Source organism: Alosa sapidissima, chromosome 12 (genome assembly GCF_018492685.1).
Source record: "Alosa sapidissima isolate fAloSap1 chromosome 12, fAloSap1.pri, whole genome shotgun sequence".
Classification (NCBI taxonomy): Eukaryota; Metazoa; Chordata; class Actinopteri; order Clupeiformes; family Clupeidae; genus Alosa; species Alosa sapidissima.
Window position 1 is genome coordinate 13,823,500 of NC_055968.1, and position 25,063 is coordinate 13,848,562.

Consider the following 25,063-nt stretch of genomic DNA (forward strand, 5'->3'; position numbering starts at 1 on the left):
CAGCTGTTATAATATGATCAATATAGGTGATTATGCAAATTTATGCTAATTAGCTCAATTACACAAATTGTCCAACATATGCAAATTAGCATCCGGCAGTTTCTGCATGCTGGGAACCCATACTATATATTTCCATCATAAAACTTTGGTGTACTCAACATTTCCGGGTTCACCTTTCTGTCCACTGGACTATAGTTAGGCTAGCCCATGAGGCGAGCCCGTGTGCCCCCTTGGAAATCGCAAATGCCCCCTCTGTCACTTACTCTGCAGCGTCTGGTGGAGGGTGTGGTCTGATACAACCTTATCTCGCCAGATGAATTTCGCTGATGTGGAATTTGCATGCAGTTCTACATTCACATTAGCATGCATTCACATGTACACCTTTTCCAGAGAAACGAAACCTTTCTGTGCCCTTTATCTGATAGAATAAATCGAAACTGATCTCACTTCAACCAGCCTTCTTTAAGGGTGCACACCAAAATGGCAGAGGCAAATATCTCAGTGGATGAAAACCATTTCCAATGTCCGATTTGTTTGGAGCTACTGAAGGATCCAGTAACTATTCCATGTGGACACAGTTACTGTATGGAGTGTATTACGAAGGGATGGGACATAGACGATGAAAAGGGTGTCTACGGTTGCCCCCAGTGCAGGCAGACGTTCAACCCAAGACCTGTTTTAGGTAAAAATCCCATTCTGGCTAACATGGTTGCAAAGCTAAAGACCCATGGTCTTCAAAGCATTCAATCGGATGGCGGGTTTGCTGAACCTGGCGATGTGGAGTGTACGGTTTGCATAGGAAGGAAACGCAAAGCTGACCTAACGTGTCTGGAGTGCCTTGATTCCTACTGTGCAACTCACTTATGCCGCCACGAGGAACTTTTCCTAGGAAAGAAGCACAAGATGGTTAAGGCTGTCGTTGACATCCAGGCGAGAGTGTGTTCACAACATAACAAACCACTAGAAGTTTTTTGCCAGACTGATGAAGAGTGTGTGTGTGTTGAGTGCATCACAGAAAAGCACCAAGGACACGATGTACTCTCACCTGCACGTGCACAGGAACATGAAAAGGTGAAGTAGCCTATTCTTTCAGACAAACATAGGCTACGGGCATTTGTGGGCGGTAACCAGGTATGCAAACGCTGCATTGCACAGTAAGGAGCTGGCTCAAGAGTTATAAAAGTATTTATATTTCTTTAGTAGCCTATTTAAAAGTAAAAGTTGTATAATGAAAGCACAGTTTTTATGTGTGTGCTCTTAATTTATTTCCCTTATTGAGATAAGTAGAAACACTCTTACAAAAACATCATTCCCACAATGTGTTTGGGTGCTCTGAAAATGAGAACCAAAATGATTATTCAGACTTGTGAGGTCTGCTGTTCAGACCCTGAAGGAATTTATTTTCTGTTCTTTGCTTTTTGTGAGAGTGTTTCTACTTATCTCAATAAGGAACATAAATCAAGAGTCTATGTTTACAAATAATGTCTTCTGAAGGCCTGAACAGAGCCCAGCCAAAAACTCCAATAACATTTTGATCAACTTTGAGGGACAGCTATGACCATGCAGGATCATCCAGACCAAACGTGACGATTTTCCTATATACTATTCCTATTTGTGTACCAGCATGCAAAATTTGAGCCTCTTGCATGGTTTAGTTCTTGCGCTATGGGCTTGTGAACTTTGACAAAAAAGAGGCCGAACAAAATCGACACCCCCCTCCCCCGTAAAACTGCCTGTATCTTGGAAAGTATTGATCTTATATAAAAGTAATTTAGTACAGTACAGTGTGTCTCCTGGGTAACATAGGTACACCTGGTCATTTTTTTCAGAATGTTTTGATACCTAAGTGCGTGGGCCCTGGTTGAATTGACGTGGAATGACTTTGAAGTTACCTTTGAGGCCCTGTTTACACCTCTCATTTATTTTAAAAAACTGAGGCATTTTCCTTCGTTTGTAGCCTGGCCTCGGCTTTTCCCTACAGCGAAGTCAGAGAGTCTGGTTTCCAGGCTACTTCGTTTGTGCCCTTCACACGCAAACGGAGAATTCACCTCTGAAAGCGATTCTTTCTAAAAACTCCGGCCAGAGTGGCACAGTTGCATGTAAACTGACAAAAACGGAGGTTTAGGCAGTAGGCCTGCACGATAAATCGTTATAAAATCGTGAACTCGATTCACCCCTGTGCACGATTACATTTTTTAATGACTTCGATTCTCATTTAATTTTTACGAGCCGACTAGGCTGGGTGAACCTAGCCTGATCTGACGGAGGTTTCTTTTCCGCCCTGCAGCTCACGCTGGAAACCTATACCAAAGATAATTAATGCTAGCAAGATGGGTCTTCCTAGTTCATGTCTATGAGGGCAGAGTGGAGTTAAGTCAGAGACAGGCTCTGGTTCAGTCCCCGCCTGCACAGGGGCGTGTCACTGACGTATGACTGACGTTTGAACGCCTTGGTTCCACGTGGTTGATGCATGGGGAGTACAAAACAAACTTGGTGTACACCTTCATTAATGTTGATTTTCTCCCGACTGGAGGGTCATACTGTCACGACATTCTCCTAAAATGGGGAGGAGGGTTTGTCGATCATGATACCGTGTCCGAAATGTGCATCCATTGCTCAGAAAAATAAGGCTTTGACAAATTCTGGAAAATTCTTGGATTCTGCCATAGACCTCAATGTTAAAAAGGTAGCCCGATCACTGCATAAATGTGTGGGGCGTGTACTACTGCTACCCTATTTGCATACATTTCCAGGGACAGGAAATGGCCTCTCAGGAAGTATCTTCGTAATCAACCATCTTTGCCTATACCAGAGCCCGTCTACGGAGAGCCTCCCCACTCTCTATTAATCCCATACAAACCGAATTTGGCTGCAGTTCACCAGAGTTCACCTAGATGGCGATCGCAGGCGAGTCCAAAATACATGGGGTCCTATGGAGCTACATGGCTACATTTATTGTTTTCACCTATTTAACAACTGAAACCCTCAGATTTTATTTTATTTTTCGCAAAATGGATATGGATTATCAATAAAAAGTGAAATAATCCGGGAGTCATGTCCTTTCATTTTCTTACAGGTTGGGTCGTTGTTGCCCATAACACGCTAGCATTGATGCTATGCTATGCTATGATTATGCTAATGAATGACGTCATTGACACGTTTGAAAGGCTTTTTAGGTTGTGACTGGTTGGTTGTGAGCAAGATCTAACGCCCTCCTCCGCCCGCGTACATCGGAACTAGCTCCCGGTTAGCATTAATAATCTTTTACTACTTAAACGGCACTACTTATTGGCAGATTTAAAACGATGACGATAGCGGGAGAACCTGGAGTTTTCGCGTTGCTCTGCAAATGTCACCCGGTTCGTTGGTCAGATTGGTGAATGACTGACTATCCAATTGCGTACAGAGTCATTTGAACTATACACGGGTTTCCCGTTTACCAACAAAACTAGATGCGCGCACAGCCGTGGGGCAGAAGACGCTTGGTGGCCGTCCACAACATTATAAATTTAACCTAAATAGTCGGCTGCTGTAAGCTACAATCAGATTTTATTGTATACCCCTGTTGTCTCAATGATAATAACATCTCATTTCAGACTATATTTCAAAGTTTGCCGTTCATTTGCATTATCAAACATCGTATTTTGTCATTTTTGGCGAAGACATGCATTCCGTCAGGGATATTGAACATATTTAACATTCTCTAACCATTGTGATTTCGAATTGGTTTTCAGCACAAAAACTCATTTTATTCTTTTGCTCTTTTGCATTGCTCTATGCTGTTCTATGGTGCTTTCTGCCTCTTGGTTGCGCACGCATGTTTTCGTGACGTTGCATAGAAATCCATGTATGCCCATTGATCACGCCTTTTGTGCAGTAGAAAATATATAGCGGACTCCCCAGACTAATGTTCAATCTTAAAAAATTAAGCTTGGTCTGGTGAAAGCTAGACTACGAGCCAACTGCATCACAAACGCTACTACTTTTTTGATATTGTTTCCCAGATAGCAAGATGCTGGCGGATCACTGTCGGTTCATTGGGGGCATAGCTGGCGGTTTGCTGGCATTTTGCTCATTGGTTCTCTGGCGGTCCACTGGCGGGTTGCAGACAAATTGCCCAATATTTTGCCACTATTGGTCTAAAATCTTTTTCATTTGTTCAGTTATACTCCATATATCATTTTATTAACTTTTAATGAACTTTTATTAAATTTAAAGAGATGGTGGTCCAATGGCGGCATACCACCAGCGGTCCGTTATCTGCCAATCTGATTTTGCTATCTGAGTTTGCACCTCCAAGTGGTCTGTGACGTATTGTTCGACAGATTTACCTCTCAATTTTTGAATAAGGATCAGAACTTCCACTTTGCATCATACGTTATTCTTACTTAACTGAACAATTGCATCATATTTTTTTTCATTTCTGAATTAACTCAACAGAGGATAATGGAATTAAGCTTACAGAGTGAAATCTCTAAGAGGGAATCTGAACTTAACAAGCTGACAGAAAATGTTGAGCCTCTAAAGGTAGGTGGTGCTGAAAGCATACCATAGGCTATATTAAAGTGCTGATGTTACTGATCCACTGGGGATTGTGTTAATTAGGAACAGAACTGGGCATGCGAATAAGAACACTTATGCCATATTAGAAGTTGACTGAAATCATTCAAAAACAATTGTAAACATAATTACACTACACTGCACCTCTCATGTTATCTTGTACTTGGCCATACCTAACGGCAGTGGATGTTCTACACACAGCACATACCTTCCTGACCCTAGTATAGTTTGTGTGTCATAATGAAGTAGGCTATTTCTAGACTGTAGCTGTCAAGGAGGATATACTATTTGGAAATGAAATTATGGATCCATTAATTCCAATGCAGTGAACTATTAGAACCTATATTACGATAGGTGTTTCCTAACATAGGAAATGTATGCAGCAATTATGTCAGTAGTCTATTGCAGTGCATTTACAAACCTTTGTTCCACTGGGAACAAAGAGGATTAATTAGGAAGTAAACTATGACATCAGCTTCCAAAGGCCAAATCACAGGTCAGGTCGTTGGTTGTTTGTAATGTCTACTTTTTACATTTGTAACAGTCCTTTGCACAGGCTGCAGTGGAGCACAGTGACAGTGTCTTCACAGAGCTGCAGGCCTTCATTGAGCAAAAGCGTGTAGAGGTGGCGGAGATGATCAGAACTCAGAAGGAGGCGGAGCTGAGTCGGGCAGAGCAGCTGCAGGAGGAGCTCAATGTGCTGAAGAAGAGAGCAGCTGATATGGCGCAGCTGGCAAGCACAGAGGATTACATACATTTCCTACAGGTAATATCAGATACTCTGTGTGTGAAGAGAATTAAATTCTGCACATTTTGTTTATTGATGTTATTTATTTTTTTACTTTCTTACATATGCTAATAATAGATTGCAGACAATATATACAATGTCTCAGGTTTGGCAGAGAGTTGGCATTTAGAGCTATTCTATTGTATCCCAGATAGATTTTTTTCATTAGGCTACTTAAAATAGACTGGACACCCACTTCAAGAGACATCACATGGTATAGTCTAATTGACGTGAAGTGCAAATGAGCGTTCACTAAACAAAGATTATGGAAATTAAACACCACTTTTCCATCAAAAAGCTTGTTGTAAAAGGCATAACTTGTTAGATTTAAGAACTAGGTTTGCTAGCGCTGTGTGTTATGAGTCCCATAGAACAACACTGCCATCTACTGGATTAGAAAGTGTCAGCAGGCTACTTGTGGATCTGGGTGGCTTCTCTGCCGCAAAGTTTGTCTCAAAAATACGTGATCCACAAATGCTGATCCACAAATGCGAAAACGAAAACTGTGTGTGATGGTGATCCACAAATGCAAAATTAGATTTCACAAAGGCAATTTTCAGTTTTACAAATGCCATTTAATTTACAAATACACATCTACAATTGTGAAAACCAATTTACAAGTTACAAATATGATTTTTTTATTAATTGATATCAAAACATGAATGCAAGTCAAGAAATATTTGTTGATGTCGCCATCTACTGGATTGCGATTTCTGTGTGCCGGTGAATTAAAGTAGGCCTATTTATGTGTGGATTTGTGTGACTTTCATGTGAAGAACATCTCAAAAACACGTAACTTTAGAAAGCGAAGAATGTGTGTGCTGGTGATCCACAAATGCAGAATCACATTTTACAAATGAAATTTTCGGTTTTACAAATGGCATTTTATTCACAAATGCACATCCATATTTGTAAAAATCAATATACGAGTTACAAATATGATTTTTTTATTTGTAGATATCAAAACACACATGAAAATCAAGAAATATTTGTGGATCCCCCTCTGCACATATACAAATATTATTGAGACAAATTTAGCTCCATATTAGATAGACAGACAGACAGATAGACACTTTATCCTCAGGGAAATGTATCCAGCAGCTTATGACGTACAGAGCTACAACAAAAAAATAACAAGGATGAAAATACAACTGTAAGATGTTAGTCTATCCACCAGATTTCAAATTCACTCCGATGCAGGCTTTGCGCAGGTGGAAGTAGTTCAACAAGATGTTTTGGTAAGAGTATGTGTCCATGGAGCACATGCAGCAAAACTGGTTAAAATTTTAAATGGCAAAAAAAGCAATTCAAAATAGACTATTCAAATGTGTAATCCAAGACCCAAGTGATCTTAGACTGTGTTAAAATGACAGAAGATACATTCCTAACATATCTTGCAGATAGGCCTAGATGACAACATTGACACAATTTGCACACAGTTTATCCTTGATCACTTGAAGAACATTGCAACTTATGTTGTCCATACAGTCCTTTTTACTCGCTGTTATACATAGCCTATTGTAAAGTCCCCTATTAAAATGATGTGTGCATCTTATTCTGATCTAGCCTGGCGGGCCATCCTATATCATTGAAATGTATTCAAACGATTCAAACAACCGCTCTTCGTTCGCCATAGCCACCTTCCTTGTTGTTCACCATCGCAGGACTGTCGTTATCCTGTTAAGCCCGCCTTAAGACTCTCTAACAAAATAGAGCGCTGTGATTGAATAACATCCACGGTGTTGTTAGCCAATAGAAATCCCTATGGTTTGATACTAGACGTACAGGCTGAGCAAATTAATTTGCCGCTGCTAGGGTGCGTCTAGATTTCTAGGCTAATTCTGATCATGATTCACTTATTAATGTGGATGACCTCTGTTTCTCTACAGAGTCTCTCTTCTTTTTCCCCAAAAGATTTACCAGCTGTCACTGTCAGTGAATGCTTCTCATTTGATGGTGTAAAAACATCTGTCTCTCATCTAAAGGATATGGTGAACGAAACATGCACAAATCAAGTGGGACTTGTGCAGAGAAGTGGTATGTAAAATAATTCATTGATTTAGTGGAAACTGAAATGGATAAATGCCATGATACTTTTAATGTATGTCACAAGGTACAACACATTGTACTGCCTTGTCTTTACAGTGAAGTTTGCAATGTTTCAAGAAATGACCAGATATCAGTTGAAGAAATGTAAGTCACATATTTACTACAGAAATAAGTTGACCTCAGATGTTAGGTTTCTGACTCACAATTGATTTTATCTGGAAAATCTCTGCCTTTCCCAACTCAGATTCCTGCTATCCAAAACTAGATGAGGATACTGCACACAGACACCACCTCTTGTCTGAAAAGGGCACCAAACTTGAATGGAGTCACAATCCTACCTATAGACGTGATTATTTCAGAGATTGCCGACAGGCGTTGTGTTCAGAAGGTTTGTCCAGGCGTGCATATTGGGAGGTTGAGTGGGATAGTCCGTTTGAAATTTATATTGCAGTTGCATATCATGACATTGCACGGACAGGTACGAACAGCAGGTTTGGGTTTAATAACAAATCCTGGTGTTTGGGCTGCAAAAACTCTTGTCTTACTTTTTCACACAATAATGTTGAGACTGAAATTCCAGGTCAAGCCCCCTCCAGAATTGGGGTATATCTAGATCACCAGGCAGGAATTCTGGCATTCTACGGGATCACTAACTGTGACAGTTACACTGCCACATATCTTATTTACAGAGTTCATGCCAGATTTACCGAGCCATTATTCCCAGGATTTTACCTGTCAAGAGGCCAAATAGAACTGTTTTAAAGGGTTTATTGGCTACAGAAAATGCTGTTTGTTTGGTATAATGATATACAGTTGTGTTTAAAATAATAGCAGTCCAACATCAATAACCTCATAAACATTTTTGGTAGAAGTGATATTTCTACATGGCAAATAATTTAAGTGTTGTAGAGTCATAGAAAACCAACAGACCCAACAGTCATGACATGCATGCTGCTCATTCTGTGTAATTGAATCTGTAATTGAAAGGGCCATGTTCAAAATAATAGCAGTGTTGTGTTCAATTAGTGAGGTGATTGATTCTGTGAAGAAACAGGTGTCAATTATGGCCCATATTTAAGGAAGGAAGGGAGTAAATGTTGTGCATGCTGGTTATAGTGCATTTCACACTGCAAAATGGGTCGTTCCAGACATTGCGCTGAGGAACAGCAGACTTTAATAAAAAAGTTGATTTGAGAGGGGAAAACATAAAGAAGTGCAGAAAATTATAGGCTGCTTAGCCAAAATGATTTTAAAAAGCTTTGAAATGGCATCCAAAGCCTGAACGATGTGGGAAAAAATGGTCAACTACCATTTGAATGGATCGAAGAACAGCCAAAATGGCAAAAGCTCAACCAGGAAAATCAAAGAAGACATAAAGTTACCTGAGTACTGTTATGATCAGAAGAAGGCTATGTGAAGCAAAGTTATCACTAAGCCCCCTCAAAGTCCCATTGCTGAAAAAGAGACGTGCTGAATAGGTTGAAATTTGCCAACGGACACATTGACTCACCAAAGGAGAAATTGTGCAACATTCTGTGCCCATGCACTGAATTCAAGCCACAGCACACTGAAGACAGTAAAGCATGGTGGTGCAAAAATCATTTTATGGGGATGTTTCTCATACTGTGGTGTTGGGCTTATTTATCGCAGGGATCATGGATCAGTTTCAATACATAAAAATACTTGAAGAGGTCATGTTGCCTTATGCTGAAGAGGAAATGCCTTTGAAATGGGTCTTTCAATAAGACAATGACCCAAAACACACCAGTAAGCGAGCAAAGTCTTGGTTCTAGATGAACAGGTCTCAATCCCATAAAAAACTTGTAGGGTGACATCAAAAATGCTGTTTCTGAAGCAAAAACACAGAAATGCAGAGGAATTGTGGAATGTAGTTCAATTGTCCTGGGCTGGAATACCTGTTCACAAGTGCCAGAAGTTGGTCGACTCCATGCAACACAGATGTGAAGCAGTTCTCAGAAATAATGGTTATGCAACTAAATATTAGTGCAGTGATTCAGAGTTTTTAAGCAAAGTTTTAAAGCAAAATCTTGAAACATTTTTAGTTTATTCAGTAAATGTTTGAGTTTGTAAATAAAAATGCAAACACTGCTATATTTTTGAACAGCCTAATATTCTTTTTCACTTTCTGTAAAGGTGTAACACAAACTTGATCAATTTTGGTCATGTTTTGATTTGGAATTGAATGTGCAGTGTTCCCAATGCATTGATATTATGGAATTAAAATGGATTTTGAGCATTCACTTTTTTAAAACACACTGCTATTATTCTAAACACAACTGTACATATGTAGATATGAAATAGCCTTGACTTGTACTAATAGTTCTAGGTGTTGATATATTAATAAATATTAAATATTACATTTACATGACACATTGTATTTAAGCAATAGTGGAAGTGGGGTTGGTAAAGGATATTGCCAGCTGTAATTATGGCAAGAAGTAGTTTGACCGAACCATGCTGTGGCAGTGATGCATTGTTTTTGTTGCATAGCCTACTAGAGAAGCTTGGCCTGTGTAATACAAGGATACAAGGATACAAGGAAGTTTATTGTCACATGCATATAGTTACTGGAAGTAAGAAATGCAGTGAAATTATGTCTGGTGTCAGCCTATTTGTGCATTAATGGGGGGGGGGGGGGGTAAAGAGTGCAGTAGAAGAGGGGTTTAGTAGATTAAGTGGCAAGGGCTGCATAAAAAAGGTGGGGGAGGATTGGGATTGGGTGGGGGGCACCAACAAGGAGCACCCAAGAGCAACAGGGGCAAGGAAAAACTCCCTTACCAAGGAAGAAACCTTGGGCAGATCCACGGCTCAAGGGGCTAACCCAACTGCCAGGGGTCTTGGTGTGTGTGTTGGGGGGATGACAGGGGAGATGGGATAGTGTGCTGTGTATGTGGGGAGAGGGCAGTGTGCAATATGTGTGTTGGGGAAGCTTCCTCATGAGACAATGTGCTGTGTATTGGGGGGGGGGGGCAGTGTGCTGTAAGTATGTTGGGGATGTGTGTTGGAGAAGCTTCCTGATGAAATAATGTGCTGTGTATGTAGGGGGGGGGGGGGGGGGCAGGGACTTACTATTGCAAGCAGAGTACTGTATGTATGATGTATGTGAGTGATGACAGTGAAGATGTGTGTGTGGGCGGGAGGGGAGTGGAGCAGTGACTGTGTGTGTGTGTGTGTGTAGTGTGTAGGTGGGGGCAGTGTGCTGTAAGTATGTAGAGGATGTGTGTTGGAGAAGATCCTGAAGGATCATACATTATTATTATATAATAATGTATAGTGTTCTCAGAAAACAAAATAAAGAATTTATTTGCAAAATCAGTCCGTGCATTATAGCCTGCCCAACATGGGATGTTACTTGTGGTCTCTCCTGACTTCAGCCTGGATACTGCAGAGGCAATCACCCACCCAACCTATAGGTATTTCTCAGATTTGGGGTAAAATTGGGTTACTGAAATTTTGAGAAATAAAATTCTAAATTTGACTAATTGGTATACATCAAATTATTTGTGCCATTTTTCAGGTAAATGTGTCATTACCTCCACATCATCTAATATATGAAGAGTTTGGTTCCAAAATTCTATATCCACCATTTTAATGAATTTTCATAAATATATATATATATTTTTCCAAGTAATTTCAGCTGAACTGTAATAGGATATTGTTATTTGATTAAATGACAAATCAGTGATTTTACAACCTTTAATGGTTTCACATGCAGTCTATTTTATCTTGAACTTAGAATTGTTGAATTTTACTTGCAACATGAATTATAGACGTTTAAGTATCTTTTTTTATTCATCACTCAATCCTGGCTTGGAATATACATTTATTTTAGATAAATGCCATATATCAAATATCTTTTAATTCAGTGGCAATTTAGACTGTCATTGTCAAAAATATCTACTTATTGTCATTTATTGTAATTTATAATCTATTGCCAAAATATGCATGGTGATGACATTGCAGTTCTGGTAGCCTATATATAAGTGTAGCCTACAAGTGCATATTGAGTGTACATGCCCAAAACAAAACAAAAAACAATTTTGAACTTCCATTTGCTATTTATGGCCAGCAAGCCTCATTGACCTGATGCAAGAAAGGGGAATATTGTGTTGGGGAAAGGTTCTGGCATAGAAGCAAAGACAAGGAAGGACTGTGTGTGTGTGTTTGAGAGAGAGAGAGAGAGAGAATGTGAATGTAGCCTAGAAGCACGAATAGGCTACAGTCCATCTGGGGCCGTATTCACAAAGCCTTTTATCTTACCACTAGGAGTACTCCTAAATCGCACTAAAAGATTTTAGCTAGGAGTTTTCTCTTAAAAGTTATTCACAAAGCCTGTCAGACCTACTTTTAGGGCCCGTCCCATTTCTCCCCCCTTAAAACTTCCACTTGGTTTTGATTGCCCTCAACTTAAAGCCGCACGTTGGTCCATGCATCATTTCCAGCTTTGTAACTTGGCGCATGGTCAGAGCCGACTGGCGCTGGATCCGAACCCCAGTGTTCAAGATGGCGTTGACTATGAATTGGCCGGATTTACTCATAGACAGTAAAAGAAATGGACGAACAGACTCCGTCGTTTTCAATGGGAGGGCACTGAGTCAAATAGAACGATTTTTCAGTTGGTCCCCCCAGTACTGCGCAGACTCACACTTAACTTCGTGACGTTAGCCATCGAACTGAATCTTGTAACTCATATGATAGATACACAGAAATTCTTCTCACACTTCCTTCGCCTTCAAAGTCATCAAAGTTAAACATTTATTTATGTATTATTATTAAAATCATCCTCACCTAGTCGTGTTAATGTTGAAGCTACCATACATGATCATCTTCAAAAACAGTCAACAAAACAAAAAAGTTATAGCCTTGAAGCTAATCTTCTTTCCACTTTTCCGACCTACGGTCAATCCATCGAAAACCTCTGTAATGATTAGTGCCGTTTTTTTTTAAATTAGGTTTACTTTTTTTTTAAAATTATTATTAGGTTGCCTCTGTGTAATGCTTTACCTTAACATACGGTCGTGTATGCTAGGTTTTGCTTATGAGTTACCGTCATAGACAGGTGGACTGAGCTTCTTATCCAAACAATACGGTTATCTCCCTACGGCGCGAAAGAGAGATTACGTCAAAGCTAGCTTCCCTCCAACCGAACAAGCTAACCATTCTTCTTACGGGTAACCAACGTTACAGACGAGGTAGTGGAGTCTGTTTTGCCTTTGTAGTGTTTATGTGGATTACACAGAAGCTACAATATCGGCACAGGATATATGTTATATGAATGTTATGGTATTTCAAAAAAATCCTAGAATGAATGGACTTCTATGGGAGTTAGCAGAGAGGTGGTCCCTCCAGCCTACGTCGATTCTTCTACTTCCGGGAATTCGCCTGCCCCCTTGGATTTACTAGCCTAGCCTCCACCATTCATTTGTATGGAGGGCGGGACTTAGACACTCTCTCCAGTTATATATAATACCTCCATGCCCTAGCCCTACACGCGCACGCGCAAAAACGAGGGCCCCTAGTAAGGAAAAATGACAACTCCTGAGTGAGCCTTTGTTGCTATGGATGACGCCATTACTCATGCACGAGCTTGACTGAAGTGACCACCTTGATTGGCTGATGATTGTAACGCGGGAATGATTCCAAACACCTCCCTTACGATGATGAGTGACAGGTGACAGGTCTGAGAATGTGTGCGCTACACAGGTAGTGCGAAGGACGGAAGATGATGAATAAACTGAACTGAATAAAAAGGCCTAGCCTTAATGAATAAAGAGTAGGCCTAAGGCAAAACAAGCCTAGGAGCCTAATGAAACATGCGGATTGATGCAGTATCTTTGCAACATTATTAAATTAACCTGTCACCATAGCCTATGCCCACGTTTGCAAAGAGAAGAAAGATTTTAATTTGATTCACAATGAAACGTTACATTTAATTTACATGTTGACAATGAGTAGTTTTGGTAGTTGTTGGTGGCGTTATTGCATCCCTTTTTTGCCTACAATGCAAAATTGTTCCCTCGTGATTGGAAGCTCCTGTAGCCTGAACTGGCTGTCATACGCATTTCAAAACATCGCGACGTGAAATGCCACAAAAAGGGTTTGTGAATAGGTCAGTTAGGAGTCCTCTCGACTTCTTTTAAGCTGTCCCCGACTTAGGTGCTACTTTTACTTCTAAAATGCTTTGTGAATTACTTTTAGTGAAAAAAATTAGGAGTCCTAAAGTTAGGAGTGACACGCCCATTATTTTTAGGATTTGCTCCTAAATTCGCCAGTTAAGAGCTACTTTTAGCCTTAACATTCTTTGTGAATACGGCCCCTGATCAATAGGTAGCCTATGTGCCTGGACACAATTTCATACACTGATTATTTTCTCACCATTCACATGGCTGGTCATTTGTGACCGGGAATAGCCTAGCCTAGGCCCTAGGCCTACATATTTGAGAGAAAAAATGTAGGCCTAAATCGTTGACCGCGAAGACAACAGAAGGGTTAAAACGAAAAAGGCTTGAAATATTTCGCTTTATGTGTAATGAATCTATATTATATATGTTTCACTTTTTGAAATAGGACTACAATATGGGGAGGAAAACTTGTCAACAATATCTACTTTTTTGAGATGCACCTAGGCCTAGCCCATTTTAATTTTACCCGCGTTCTGATAAACTTCCAGGTGCAATCACTTAGCCTACAATTAACGTCACGAGATTTCCACACAGATCCCGCTCCCACACACAGACGTGGCTTCATTACAGAAGCCTAGCCTATGACAAAAACGCAGCCAAAAAGAAGCATAGCATAGAATATTAAAAACAACTTTTGTGGAGGGTGTGGTCTGGGTGTGGTCTGGTATCCGAATGCCATTAAAATGGCAGAGGCAAATATCTCAGTGGATGAAAACCATTTCCAATGTCCGATTTGTTTTGAGCTACTGAAGGATCCAGTAACTATTCCATGTGGACATAGTTACTGTATGGAGTGTATTACGAAGGAGTGGGACCGAAACGAGGAAAAGGATTGCCCCCAGTGCAGAGAGACGTTCAACCCGAGACCTGTTTTAGGTCGAAATCTCATTCTGGCTGCCATGGTTGCGAAGCTAAAGGCCCAGGGTCTTCAAAGCACTCAATAAAATGGCGGGTTTGCTGAATCTGGCGACGTGGAGTGTACTGTTTGCATAGGAAGGAAACGCAAAGCTGACCAAACGTGTCTTGAGTGCCTTGGTTCCTACTGTGCACCTCATTTTTGCCGTCACGAGGAACTCTTTCTAGGAAAGAAGCACAAGATGGTTGAGGCTGTTGCTGAGGTCCAGACGAGAGTGTGTTCACAACATAGCAAACCATTGGAAGTTTTTTGCCAGACTGATGGGAAGTGTGTGTGTCTCAGTGTGTGTGTGCGTTGCATGCATCACAGATGAGCACAAAGGCCACGATGTAGTCTCACCTGCACGTGCTCAGGAACGTTTACAGGTGAGGTACAATGTCGAATGCTGATGGTGTTAGACAGATTTACCCCTCAATTATTTTTTAATAAGGATCAGACACCTTACCTGGCGTCAGATTCTTACTTCAGTGAACAATTATATCTTTTTTTCATTTCTGAATTGACCCAACAGATGCTAATGGAATCAAGCTTAAAGAGTGAAATCTCTAAGAGGGAAGCTGAACTAAACAAGCTGACAGAAAATGTTGAGCCTCTAAAGGTAGGTGGTGCTGAAAAAGCTATATATACCATAAGCTATATTAAGTTGTAGGCTAGTGCTGATGTTGCTGATCCACTGAGTTCATTAGGAAGAGAACTGGGCATGTGAAAAAGAACACTTCTGCCTATTAGACGTTGACTGATCATTCAAAAAACCTCTTATTGTATTATCATCAATGTAGACCAAATTATAGATCAAACTTCAGTTTTAGACTGGCCTGTTTGCTCAGTGTCAATTGTGTGCCTACTGCCTACATGGCATAATATATATATATATATTTTTTAAAACATGATTACAGGACTAGGGTACACTGCACCTCATGTTATCTTGTGCTTGGCCTAACCCAGTGGTTTTCAAAGAGTGGGATGGGCCCCACTAGTGGGGAACAGAGACATGACAGGTGGGGCGTGAACAGGAGAATTTTTTTTTTTTCTTTATTAATGTCTGTCTTTTTTGACAAGGAAGATCATAGATTCAAAACAAAATAGCCAGACACGAACATAACCTCTGTTGTATAACTGGCCAGACCAATAGCTTACAAGTTTGATAGACTTGATGCTATACTCCTATGAAAAAGTGTTCCCTTATTTATTTTGAGCAGTGTATTTTAACGCTTAAAAGTTCCCCACCTCCGAAGTGGGGAATGTCAGAAAAAGTTTGAAAACCACTGGCCTAACCTTAACACCAGAATCAGATTAGTGGGCAGCGTTTGCCTTTCCTGCTGATGTGTGTTAAGTCCACCTTGGTGTGAATAGAACGGGGGATGTTCTACACACAGCACATACTTTATTTAGGCTACTCTAGTAGTTTGTGTATGTGAAGTTGGCTATTTCTATCGCTGTCCTGAGTAGGCTATACTATATGGTAGCAAATTATTGATCCACTAATAGCAAGTCTGAACTACAGGAAATGGCCCAAGTGGGTGTCCCACCTTACCAATGTCCTCTGAGATTTAGAGTTAGTTTGTAGACATCATTTCATAGGCTTATGTATTTAGAATGTTTTCATTTTGCTTATTAGATTGTATAAAAGACAATGTAAACTTTTAAAAAAAAAAAATAATTTTATATTATCTAGCCCTATGGTATTCAACTAAGGGCTCAGCGTGACAAAGAAAAGGATATTTACAAAACTGTCCCAAATACCTTCCCCACATTAGCTATTTCAAAACTACAGTTACACATTATTGTGTAGAGGATTGATGGCAAGAGACTGGATATGTGTCAGTTTTTACTGTACTGCACTAGCCTGAATGCCGTCCGATGCCAGCCACAACATTTGAGGTCGAAGTTCGTTCTGGACTTGTTCCCGAACCTGAGCTGTTCTGACCAATCAAATTGTCTGGGTGGGATGATGGACAGATGAGCAACCGTGCCTCGCTGATCACATCTGAGCACGCTTCGGTTAATTTTGTTTACACGTACATGGTTATTTTGAAAAACTGAGACATTTCCCTTCTTTTTTGCCCTTCGTTTACACGCAAACAGAGAATTCGCCTCTGAAAATGATTCTTTCTAAACTCCGGCCAGAGTGGAGATTTTGGAAAACTTCGGTTGCATGTAAACTGAGAGAAACTGAGTTTTAGGCAGCTAACGTCACAGTATGCGCCAGAACTTGCACCTGTGCCAAAGGTGTGACCTATGTTTACATTTTAATTTGGCTATGGTCAGCATGGATGCATTCAGAGTAGCAGTCACATTTATGTTGGTGCAAACCTCTTCGTCTGTTTGCATTTCCAAATACAGTTCAAAAGAGGTAGCGATTCATTGCTGTTGTTGCTATTTTCAGGAATCTGATGGGCTAACATGGGCTTGAGCTTCTCGTTACGCTGCCATCTACAGGTTTGGCATGCTCTTGATGGCATATATACACGGGTTAATGTAAACGAAAACTTTTCTGAAAACTGAATGTCCGATGTTTTTCTCCCTGTGCGTTCGGAACGCCCCATTAGGGATAGATGCGTTGGCACACCAGTGGTCACACGTCCTGCTCTATGCCTTCCCTCCGTTGGAACTGATCACTCCAACACTCGCCAGGGTGTGGGAACGGGGCCTCGCACTCATCCTCATAGCCCTGCACTGGCCAGGGAGACCCTGGCTTGCGGAAATCATCCCGTTACACTACTCTCCGCCGCGGCCGCTGCCTCTCCGCAGGGACCTGCTGTCTCAAGCGAACGGGGAAATATTCCACCCTCATCCAGAGCACCTTGCCCTCTGGGTTTGGCCTGTGAAAGGCTGAATCTGACGGCTGCAGGACTGCCCTGCAGTGTCATAGCAACCACAGAGCGCTAGGGCGTCATCAACTAGAACGTTGTATGATTGCAAATGTTGTGTATTTATGGATTGGTGTATTAAAGCAGGGACTATAGCCTTCCAGTGCTCTGTGGACGTTATCCTTACGTTTCTGCAAGACTTACTGGATAAAAACAAGTCTTTCTCCACTGTCAAAGTTTACCTGGCTGCCATTTCGGCCTGCCATGTAGGCTTTGGGGACAAAACAGCGGGCCAGCACCCTCTCATCCATCAATCCGCCCGGTTTCGAAACCACTGGTCCCTTCATGTGATCTGCCGATGGTTTTGGATGTTCTGTCTTGCCCTCCCTTCGAGCCATTACAGCAGTTGGATCTTAGTGCTCTCACTTAAGACTGCTTTGTTGGTGGCCTTATCTACGGCTAAACGCCTAAGTGATATTCATGCCCTATCTGTGAATACAGCCTGTATGCATTTTTTCCCGGGTGACACGAGGGTTGTATTAAAAACCAACCCAGCGTTCATTCTGAAGGTTTTCAATCAGTCACTGTCATGGCGTCCGATTGAACCATTTGCTTTTAACCCACTGCCTTTCGCCTCCCTGGAGCAGGAGCGGCTGAATGCGCTCTGTCCGGTCAGAGCGTGGTGCGCGTATGTGGACAAAACAGCGGCGTTAAGGAAAACAAAACGGCTGTTTGTGTCTTGTGCAAAGTCACATCGGCGTAGACCGCTCACTAAGCAGTGGCTATCACAATGGATCGTAGCGGCTATTGCCCTGGCCTATACCACTAAGGGTTAACAACCCCCAGTTGGTTTATAAGCTCATTCCACCCGAGGAATGTCGACTTTGTGGGCTTTATTCCAAACCAAGAATTATAATGGCTCCAACGCCCATGCTGACAGGTGTGCACAATGTTATTTTTGAAAATGGAGAAAATGAATGAAAATAGCTGGCCACGTGCCACAGCCTAAAACATTGTCACTAGACAGATGGCTTCTAAGACCCCATTGACGCATAGAAAAACGCATATATTTCCATGCAGTTTGGCCTTTCATTTACACGAAAACAGAGGTTTGATTAGCAAAAAACAACTATTTCTGAACCCTGGCCAAAGTGGAGAAAACTCCGGTTTCATGTCCTTTTGCATGTAATCAGGGGGAAATGGGTTTTTTGCATTGTGACATGATGTTCCCTCGTTTGTTTGAAATCTCTGATTGGCCACCTGTTTACTCAAAGGGGTTTGCGACACCCTTCCTCAGATGTTTTTAGCATTGGTGTGAACAAAATTATTCCTAAAAATGAGGCGAAATATCTTTTTCCGAGTTGCCTATCCTGCTATGTATAAACTTGGTCTTAGATTTCGCTGTCTCGTGTTGTACAATATTGACAGAGCAGTAGCTTTAAAAAAACAAGCAGAAAACAATGTTAAGGCATTTGGGGAGAAGGATGGTTCGGGTGTTCAGACAGCTCATGGTAAGCTATTTCGTTGCTCTGATTGGTAAGGTCTATCTGATTGGGTGCAGAGACATTTTCCCCCCTGTATTGATTAAAACACGCCCCATAATCACGTCCCAATGGAGCAATATCAGAATCAAATTCTGACTAGAATTGAGTATGACGACGTCAGGCTAGCACTGCACTGTGATTGTCATAGTATAATGGAAACTTAAAGGCTTTTACAGCATTGTGCAAAGGGAAAATTACAAAATGTGACCTGTTTTTGTTTGTTTGTTTGTATCAGTCCTCTGCACAGGCTGCAGTGGAGCACAGTGACCGTGTCTTCACAGAGCTGCAGGCCTTCATTGAGCGTAGGCGTGTAGAGGTGGCGGAGATGATCAGAACTCAGAAGGAGGAGGAGCTGAGTCGGGCAGAGCAGCTGCAGGAGGAGCTCAATGTGCTGAAGAAGAGAGCAGCTGATATGGCGCAGCTGGCAAGCAAAGAGGATTACATACATTTCCTACAGGTAATATCAGATACTCTGTGAGCATCTTGTGTGTTGTGTAAAGAGAATGGAATTCTGCAGATTTTATTCATTGATGTTTTATTTTTCACTTTCTTATGCTAATAATAGATTGGGAACACCAAAGGAAACATACACGATGTATCAGGTTTGGCAGAGTTTGCATATAGAGACATGTCTCAAACTTACAGAGGAGCTAGGCCTACTCTTATTGTTTCACAGATAAACCTTTTTTCAGTACTTAAAATAGAATAGACACTCACTCTAAGTGACTGGGTATAGCCTAATTTACGTTTAGTGCAATTGAGCGATAGAAAACCAATTTGTGCAGTTGTTTCACCTACGTGGAAGCGTTTTCAGTTGAAATGTGCGATCATTGGTCCAGGCCAAAGTCCTTTTAGGCAAGTCCCTCCACTCGGCGGCCATATAGCAACGCTTTTTGGGCACTCATCGGGCATCCTATTGAGCAGAAATGCCCGTGCGCAAGGCTTCACGACACCAATCTTGCTCCAGCGGCCAGTTCAAAACACATGATTGGGAAGATGTCTTCAACACAACATATGATTGACTCAATGTATTATTCACATCACACCACATGATTGGCTCAATGTATTCACATGTCGATGTTTTGCCGAGGAAGGGGTGGAATATGTGTAGACAACGGCCATATTGGCGTTACAAACTAACCCCATGCATGTCTATGGAGGATTTTTTGAGTGCTGTGTCTCCTCATTAGAAAGTCTCTGTCCAAACTGCCAAGGTGAAATGAACCCCTCCATTCCTGCATGCCTGTCAACTTTCGGTTTAAAACAAATCGGCAGCGATTTAGCAACAATATGCTCTGCAATTTGTGTGTAACAATGGTCTATTTATTTTAACCAAAGAGATTATGCTGCGCCATCAGTAATTGATGTCTCTTAAAAGTGACTCTCCTTGATTCCTCCATCTTCCTTATATTCCTTCAATGTGTCCCTCACAAAACTAATTAGGAAGGGCAAGGAAGGAAGGGGGGGATGGACAAATGGCGTGATGACCTGTACCCAGTGTGTTAGTATTTTGAGGACGAGGTAGCTCAGACTGTTAATGCAATACCAGGATTCCACTAAAGCTTGCTTTACTGAAACGTATGTGACTAACAGATTCTAGTCTTAGATAGATAAACATGTATTGGTCCTTTTGGGAAATTCTTGCACCAAACCGCTTATCAGGCAGACAGACAGATAGACAAGACAACAGGACCACAAACCCCCCCTGAACCTGAAACGTGGCCAAATGGGTTGTTGACTGTTGTAGAAAGAAATGGCTAATCTTTAATGCAATATCTACATTTTCCATTATCAGCAATCATTCATCCAATGTTCTAAAGGCACATTCACTAATCTGATATCATTTTAAAAAGCTAACTGAGAAAACATTGGAGAACCCTTTTGCAATTATGAAAGCACATGATGTAATCTACAAACTGCTGCCCTTATTCAAAAAGCAATAAAACTGATCTCAGCTGGTATTCTGACTATAATGGAGTGTAATGGAAATGTGTGACCCCAAACTTTTGACTACACACACACCCACCAAGGATAAAAATACAAATGATTGTCCATCCACCAGATTTCAAATTCACTCTGATGCAGCATGCAGCTGTAATCTAATTTTTAAATGTGTAACCCAAGACCCACATGGCTTTGGACTGTGTTAGAATGACTGAAGAGACATTACTAACATGAGTTATATCTTGCAGGTAGATGACAACGTTGATGAAATTTGCTCAGTTAATCTTGAACATTGCAACCTGTGTGACTCATATAGTCCTTTTTTCTGTTATCCATATGTAGCCCATTGTAAAGTCCTCTACAGTAGATGAATATGAAATGGTATGATTGTGTGCATCTGATTGGGATCATGATTCACTTATTAATGTGAATGACCTCTGTTTCTCTACAGAGTCTCTTCTTTTTCCCCAAAAGATTTACCAGCTGTCACTGTCAGGGAATGCTTCTCATTTAATGGTGTGCAAAGATCTGTCTCATCTAAAGGATGTGGTGAACGAAACAGGCACAAATCACATTGGACTTATATGGAGAAGTGGTATGTAAAATAATTAATTGATTTAGTGGAAACTGAAACGGATAAATGCCATGGTACTTTTAAAGTATGTCACAAGGTGCAACACATTGTATTTCCTTGTCTTCACAGTGAAGTTTGCAATGTTTGAAGAAATGACCAGAAAGCAGTTGATGAAATGTAAGTCACATTTGCTACAGAAAGTTGTCTTCAGATGCAATTGTGTCTCAATTGATTTGATCTTAACTTCTGCCTTTCCCCCAACTCAGATTCCTGCCGTCCAAAATGTACTCAGAATTCTGCATACAGACACCTCCGCTTGTCTGAAGATTGCACCAAAGTTGAGTGGAGTAACCAGACAATCAACTACCCTAATGGATTCACAGATTGCCAACAGGTGTTGTGTTTAGAACATCTATCCAAGTGTGCATATTGGGAGGTTCAGTGGAAAACTTCAAATCTCAGAGATGGCACTTCTATTGCAGTTGCAAACTATGACCTAGCACGTAAAGGTACTAACTGCAGGCTTGGGCTTAATAACGAATCCTGGTGCTTGCACTGCAAAACGTCTGGTCTGACTTTTTCACACAATAATGTGAAGACTGAAATTCCAGGCCCAGTCTCCCCCAGAATAGGCGTGTATCTGAATCACCCAGGCAGGAATTTTGTCTTTCTACAGGATCTTTCGTGGTGATTTTCTGATCTGATGGCGGGTATTATTTACAGAGTTCAGGCCAAATTTACCAAGCCTTTATGCCCAGGATTTTACCCATCATCAGATAGCTGTATTAAACTGTTCTAAAGGGTTTACTGGCTAAAGACAGTAAGAGTACACCCCAAATAAAACATTGCTGTAGTTGATGGCATGCAGTGCACAAAATGGTTCAGTATAGATATTTGTGCAGGTATTTTCAAAGTTTATGTGGTGTGTATCATACATCATAAATACCCTGATGTTTAGAATTGTTCAAGAATTAAATTCTTTCCTGTTTGTTTGGCGTAGTGACCAATGATGTACAAAAGTAGTTGTAAAGCCTTGACTTATACCAATAGGTCTGTGTTGAGATATGAATACATATGGTGATCAACTCTGGTTCTGAAGGATAATGTTCATTTTGAAGTATATGTAGGCAGAAAAGCAGAGCCCTTTGAATAGAACAGGCTATAGGACTGTTAACTATAGAAACATCACCTGCTACAAGATCGAAACAAAGTAGAGTGGTACCTGTGTACTGCCACAGGTCCATAAACAGTTATGTTGAGTAGAAATTATTTTGATGTTTTTATTTCATATTAAACATTTTATGGTATTTGGTTTTACCATACTGTGTGGCAGTAATTCATTTCATTTTTGATGTTTTGCAGCTTTGCTGACACAGGTGTACTAGAGAAACTGTTTGAAGCTTGGTCTGTGTATTAATGTTTATATTCTCAAAAAAAATAAAATTACTGCAAAATCAGTCTATATCTGTACTTATAATGGACAATGTTGGTGTCCCAACTTCACTAGAGTGTCTGATCCTCCATCTCATCCACAGTCTCCACAGTCCACAGTCTCTTATCTCCCCGTTATCTCTTATCTTTCTTACTCCACCTTTACTCCGAGCTCGTCAGGACTCAGGGACGCCAGTGGCCTTCCCTTCAGCATCGCTGGCAGAGAGCACACAGCCTTTGTTGCCTCGTGGTGGACCTCTATAGACTTTCTCTCCCACCTCCACAGGTAGTCCATCTTGGCATCACAGTGCCAGGGATTCAACCCAAGGTCCACAAACATAACATTGGGATCCAGGGCTCCAGTGGGGAGATGGCGCAGGTGGTTCTCACTAAGATCCAGATACCTCAACTCCTTCACATGCTGGAACAGGGTTGGGGACAGTTTCTCCAGACGGTTATGTTGCAGAAACAGATATGATAGCGCATATGTGGCGTTGAAGGCTAAGGGGTCTATGGAGCGAAGTTTGTTGTTCTGCAGAGACAACCTCTCCAGGAGGGTCAGAGGGTCCAGAACTCCAGCTGGGATGTCCTCTAGCTTGTTCTCAGAGAGGTCCAGGGTGATCAGGCGGCCCAGGTTCTGGAGGATGCCTGCAGGAATCTTCTGGAAGCGGTTACCTGACAGGTCAATCCAGGTGAGGTTGCTGTTGCTGGGCAGCCAGTTGGCTTCTGCTCTGGAGAGGAGGTTGTTTTTGAGCGCTATGCTGTCAAGTGGGGCGTGGTAGAACACTCGAGGTGGGAGGTGCGTCAGCTGGTTACCTAAAGGATGGCGAATGAAGAGATTAAACAGACCAGTTCAACACAATACATACTAATACAACAATACATATTTTGGGCAGCAAGACTTGTCAGACTTATTCAGTAAATATTCTGACTTTTCAATGAAGATCTCCACTGAAAAAAAGCTCTCAGTCTAGACTAGGCAAGACTATGCTTAATCCACATTTTGGAAACTGGTCCTTAGAATAAGCAAGATGTGCTTATTGACTGAGGAGGATATTTATTGAAGGACTGAGCATGGGTAAAATCAATATATTCTAAGTTTACAAAAGAGAAACTATTGATTTGACACAATTCAAAAACCTCTTGTTTTTCACTCTGAATTATACCTCCAATTTTAAAGAATACTTAGGTCTAACATTTGGCCTACCTGTAAGGTCTATGGTGTGGAGATAGGGGACCTCAATGAGCATGTCTGTTGACAGGTTTCTGAGCTCATTGTTAGACAGGTGGAGCTCTTTAAGAAGCGGTGTTGCTTGCAGGTCCTCTCCAGTAATTGTGGTAATATTGGTATACTGAATGGTCAGACGGGTGGTGTTCCTCGGCATACCTTTAGCCGGGAAGACAGAAATTGGTATGCTGTTGCATATTACCTCCGTGGAGTCCTGGCCAAAATAGCAATTGCAGAGGTCTGGACACGGGAGGGCGCCATGCCAGCAGCAGATGCCAAGCGCAATATTTAGAAGGTACCGGATATTCATTTCTGTAGGAGTGAGAGACATCAAACATGGTCACAGTTTGAAGAGAGTTGAGGCTATGAACATTTAAGACGGTCTACCAAGTATAATAATTGTCTTGTAAACAGAGGTGTGTAACTATTGTCTACTTTTAGTAAAGAGTTGAGGCATTTTTAATGATAAGCTGAAAAACAGCGAGCCTAGAATTACTCAAAGAATCTGCAGTGTATTCATAAATATTTTATATGTGTATATCTCACCGTCAAAGATGATCAGAGAAGAATGTCTAGAACGCGCAGGCCACTGTATGCACTTGTTTAACTACCGAATGTCGACAAGCCCTATTTATCCACCTGAGATTTCAACATGGTGTACGGGAAATGAAGAAAGACAGGGAAAGCCGTGACCAATACAAAGTAAACAATGACACACAGCACACGAGGTTTAAGAGTCCATTAGTAAGAGAAATATAGAGTAGCATACTTCATACTCCTTCAAAATAAACAGTAGACTTTCCCATAATTCCAAATAAGTTCATATATTTTCCTTAACGTTTCTAAATGAAAGAAAGGGCACAGAATGTTGATAACTCTGTCGTTTGCACCATATACTCATTTCCTGAGTGAATGGAGAAAGATCGATAACTGTGAATCATTGATGAGTAACAGTTTGGTAAAGGCTGCCCTAGTCAAGGTTAAATGGATTGTAGGGTAGCCTACATCAGACATGTG

At 41.1% G+C, this 25,063-nt stretch overlaps 2 protein-coding genes across 6 annotated transcripts; one reads left to right on the forward strand and one right to left on the reverse strand.

The window, feature by feature from the left end:
* Nucleotides 1-306: 306 nt before the first annotated feature.
* LOC121678411 (E3 ubiquitin/ISG15 ligase TRIM25-like) lies at nucleotides 307-22,844 on the forward strand. 5 transcript variants are annotated; one of them, XM_042057945.1, is made up of 6 exons: nucleotides 307-1,071; nucleotides 15,027-15,113; nucleotides 19,105-19,326; nucleotides 21,265-21,408; nucleotides 21,517-21,564; nucleotides 21,654-22,844. In XM_042057945.1, the coding sequence occupies exons 1-4, from the start codon at nucleotides 481-483 to the stop codon at nucleotides 21,325-21,327; spliced, it is 963 nt and encodes a 320-aa protein (XP_041913879.1). In that variant the 5' UTR covers nucleotides 307-480; the 3' UTR covers nucleotides 21,328-21,408; nucleotides 21,517-21,564; nucleotides 21,654-22,844. The 5 variants fall into 5 exon arrangements, 3 of the variants coding, with proteins under 3 accessions (XP_041913879.1, XP_041913877.1, XP_041913878.1); XM_042057943.1 differs by lacking the exons at nucleotides 15,027-15,113; nucleotides 19,105-19,326; nucleotides 21,265-21,408; nucleotides 21,517-21,564; nucleotides 21,654-22,844 and adding exons at nucleotides 4,441-4,527; nucleotides 5,105-5,326; nucleotides 7,237-7,384; nucleotides 7,493-7,540; nucleotides 7,641-9,611 and having other exon boundaries at nucleotides 336-1,071; XR_006021231.1 differs by lacking the exon at nucleotides 307-1,071 and adding an exon at nucleotides 13,678-14,880.
* si:dkey-90m5.4 (leucine-rich alpha-2-glycoprotein) lies at nucleotides 22,654-24,703 on the reverse strand. Its single transcript, XM_042057947.1, has 3 exons — nucleotides 24,593-24,703; nucleotides 24,026-24,358; nucleotides 22,654-23,634 (listed from the first exon to the last, which is right to left on the reverse strand). Exons 2-3 carry the CDS (start codon nucleotides 24,354-24,356, stop codon nucleotides 22,970-22,972), a joined length of 996 nt encoding a protein of 331 aa, XP_041913881.1. The 5' UTR covers nucleotides 24,357-24,358; nucleotides 24,593-24,703; the 3' UTR covers nucleotides 22,654-22,969.
* Between the last annotated feature and the right edge of the window lie 360 nt (nucleotides 24,704-25,063).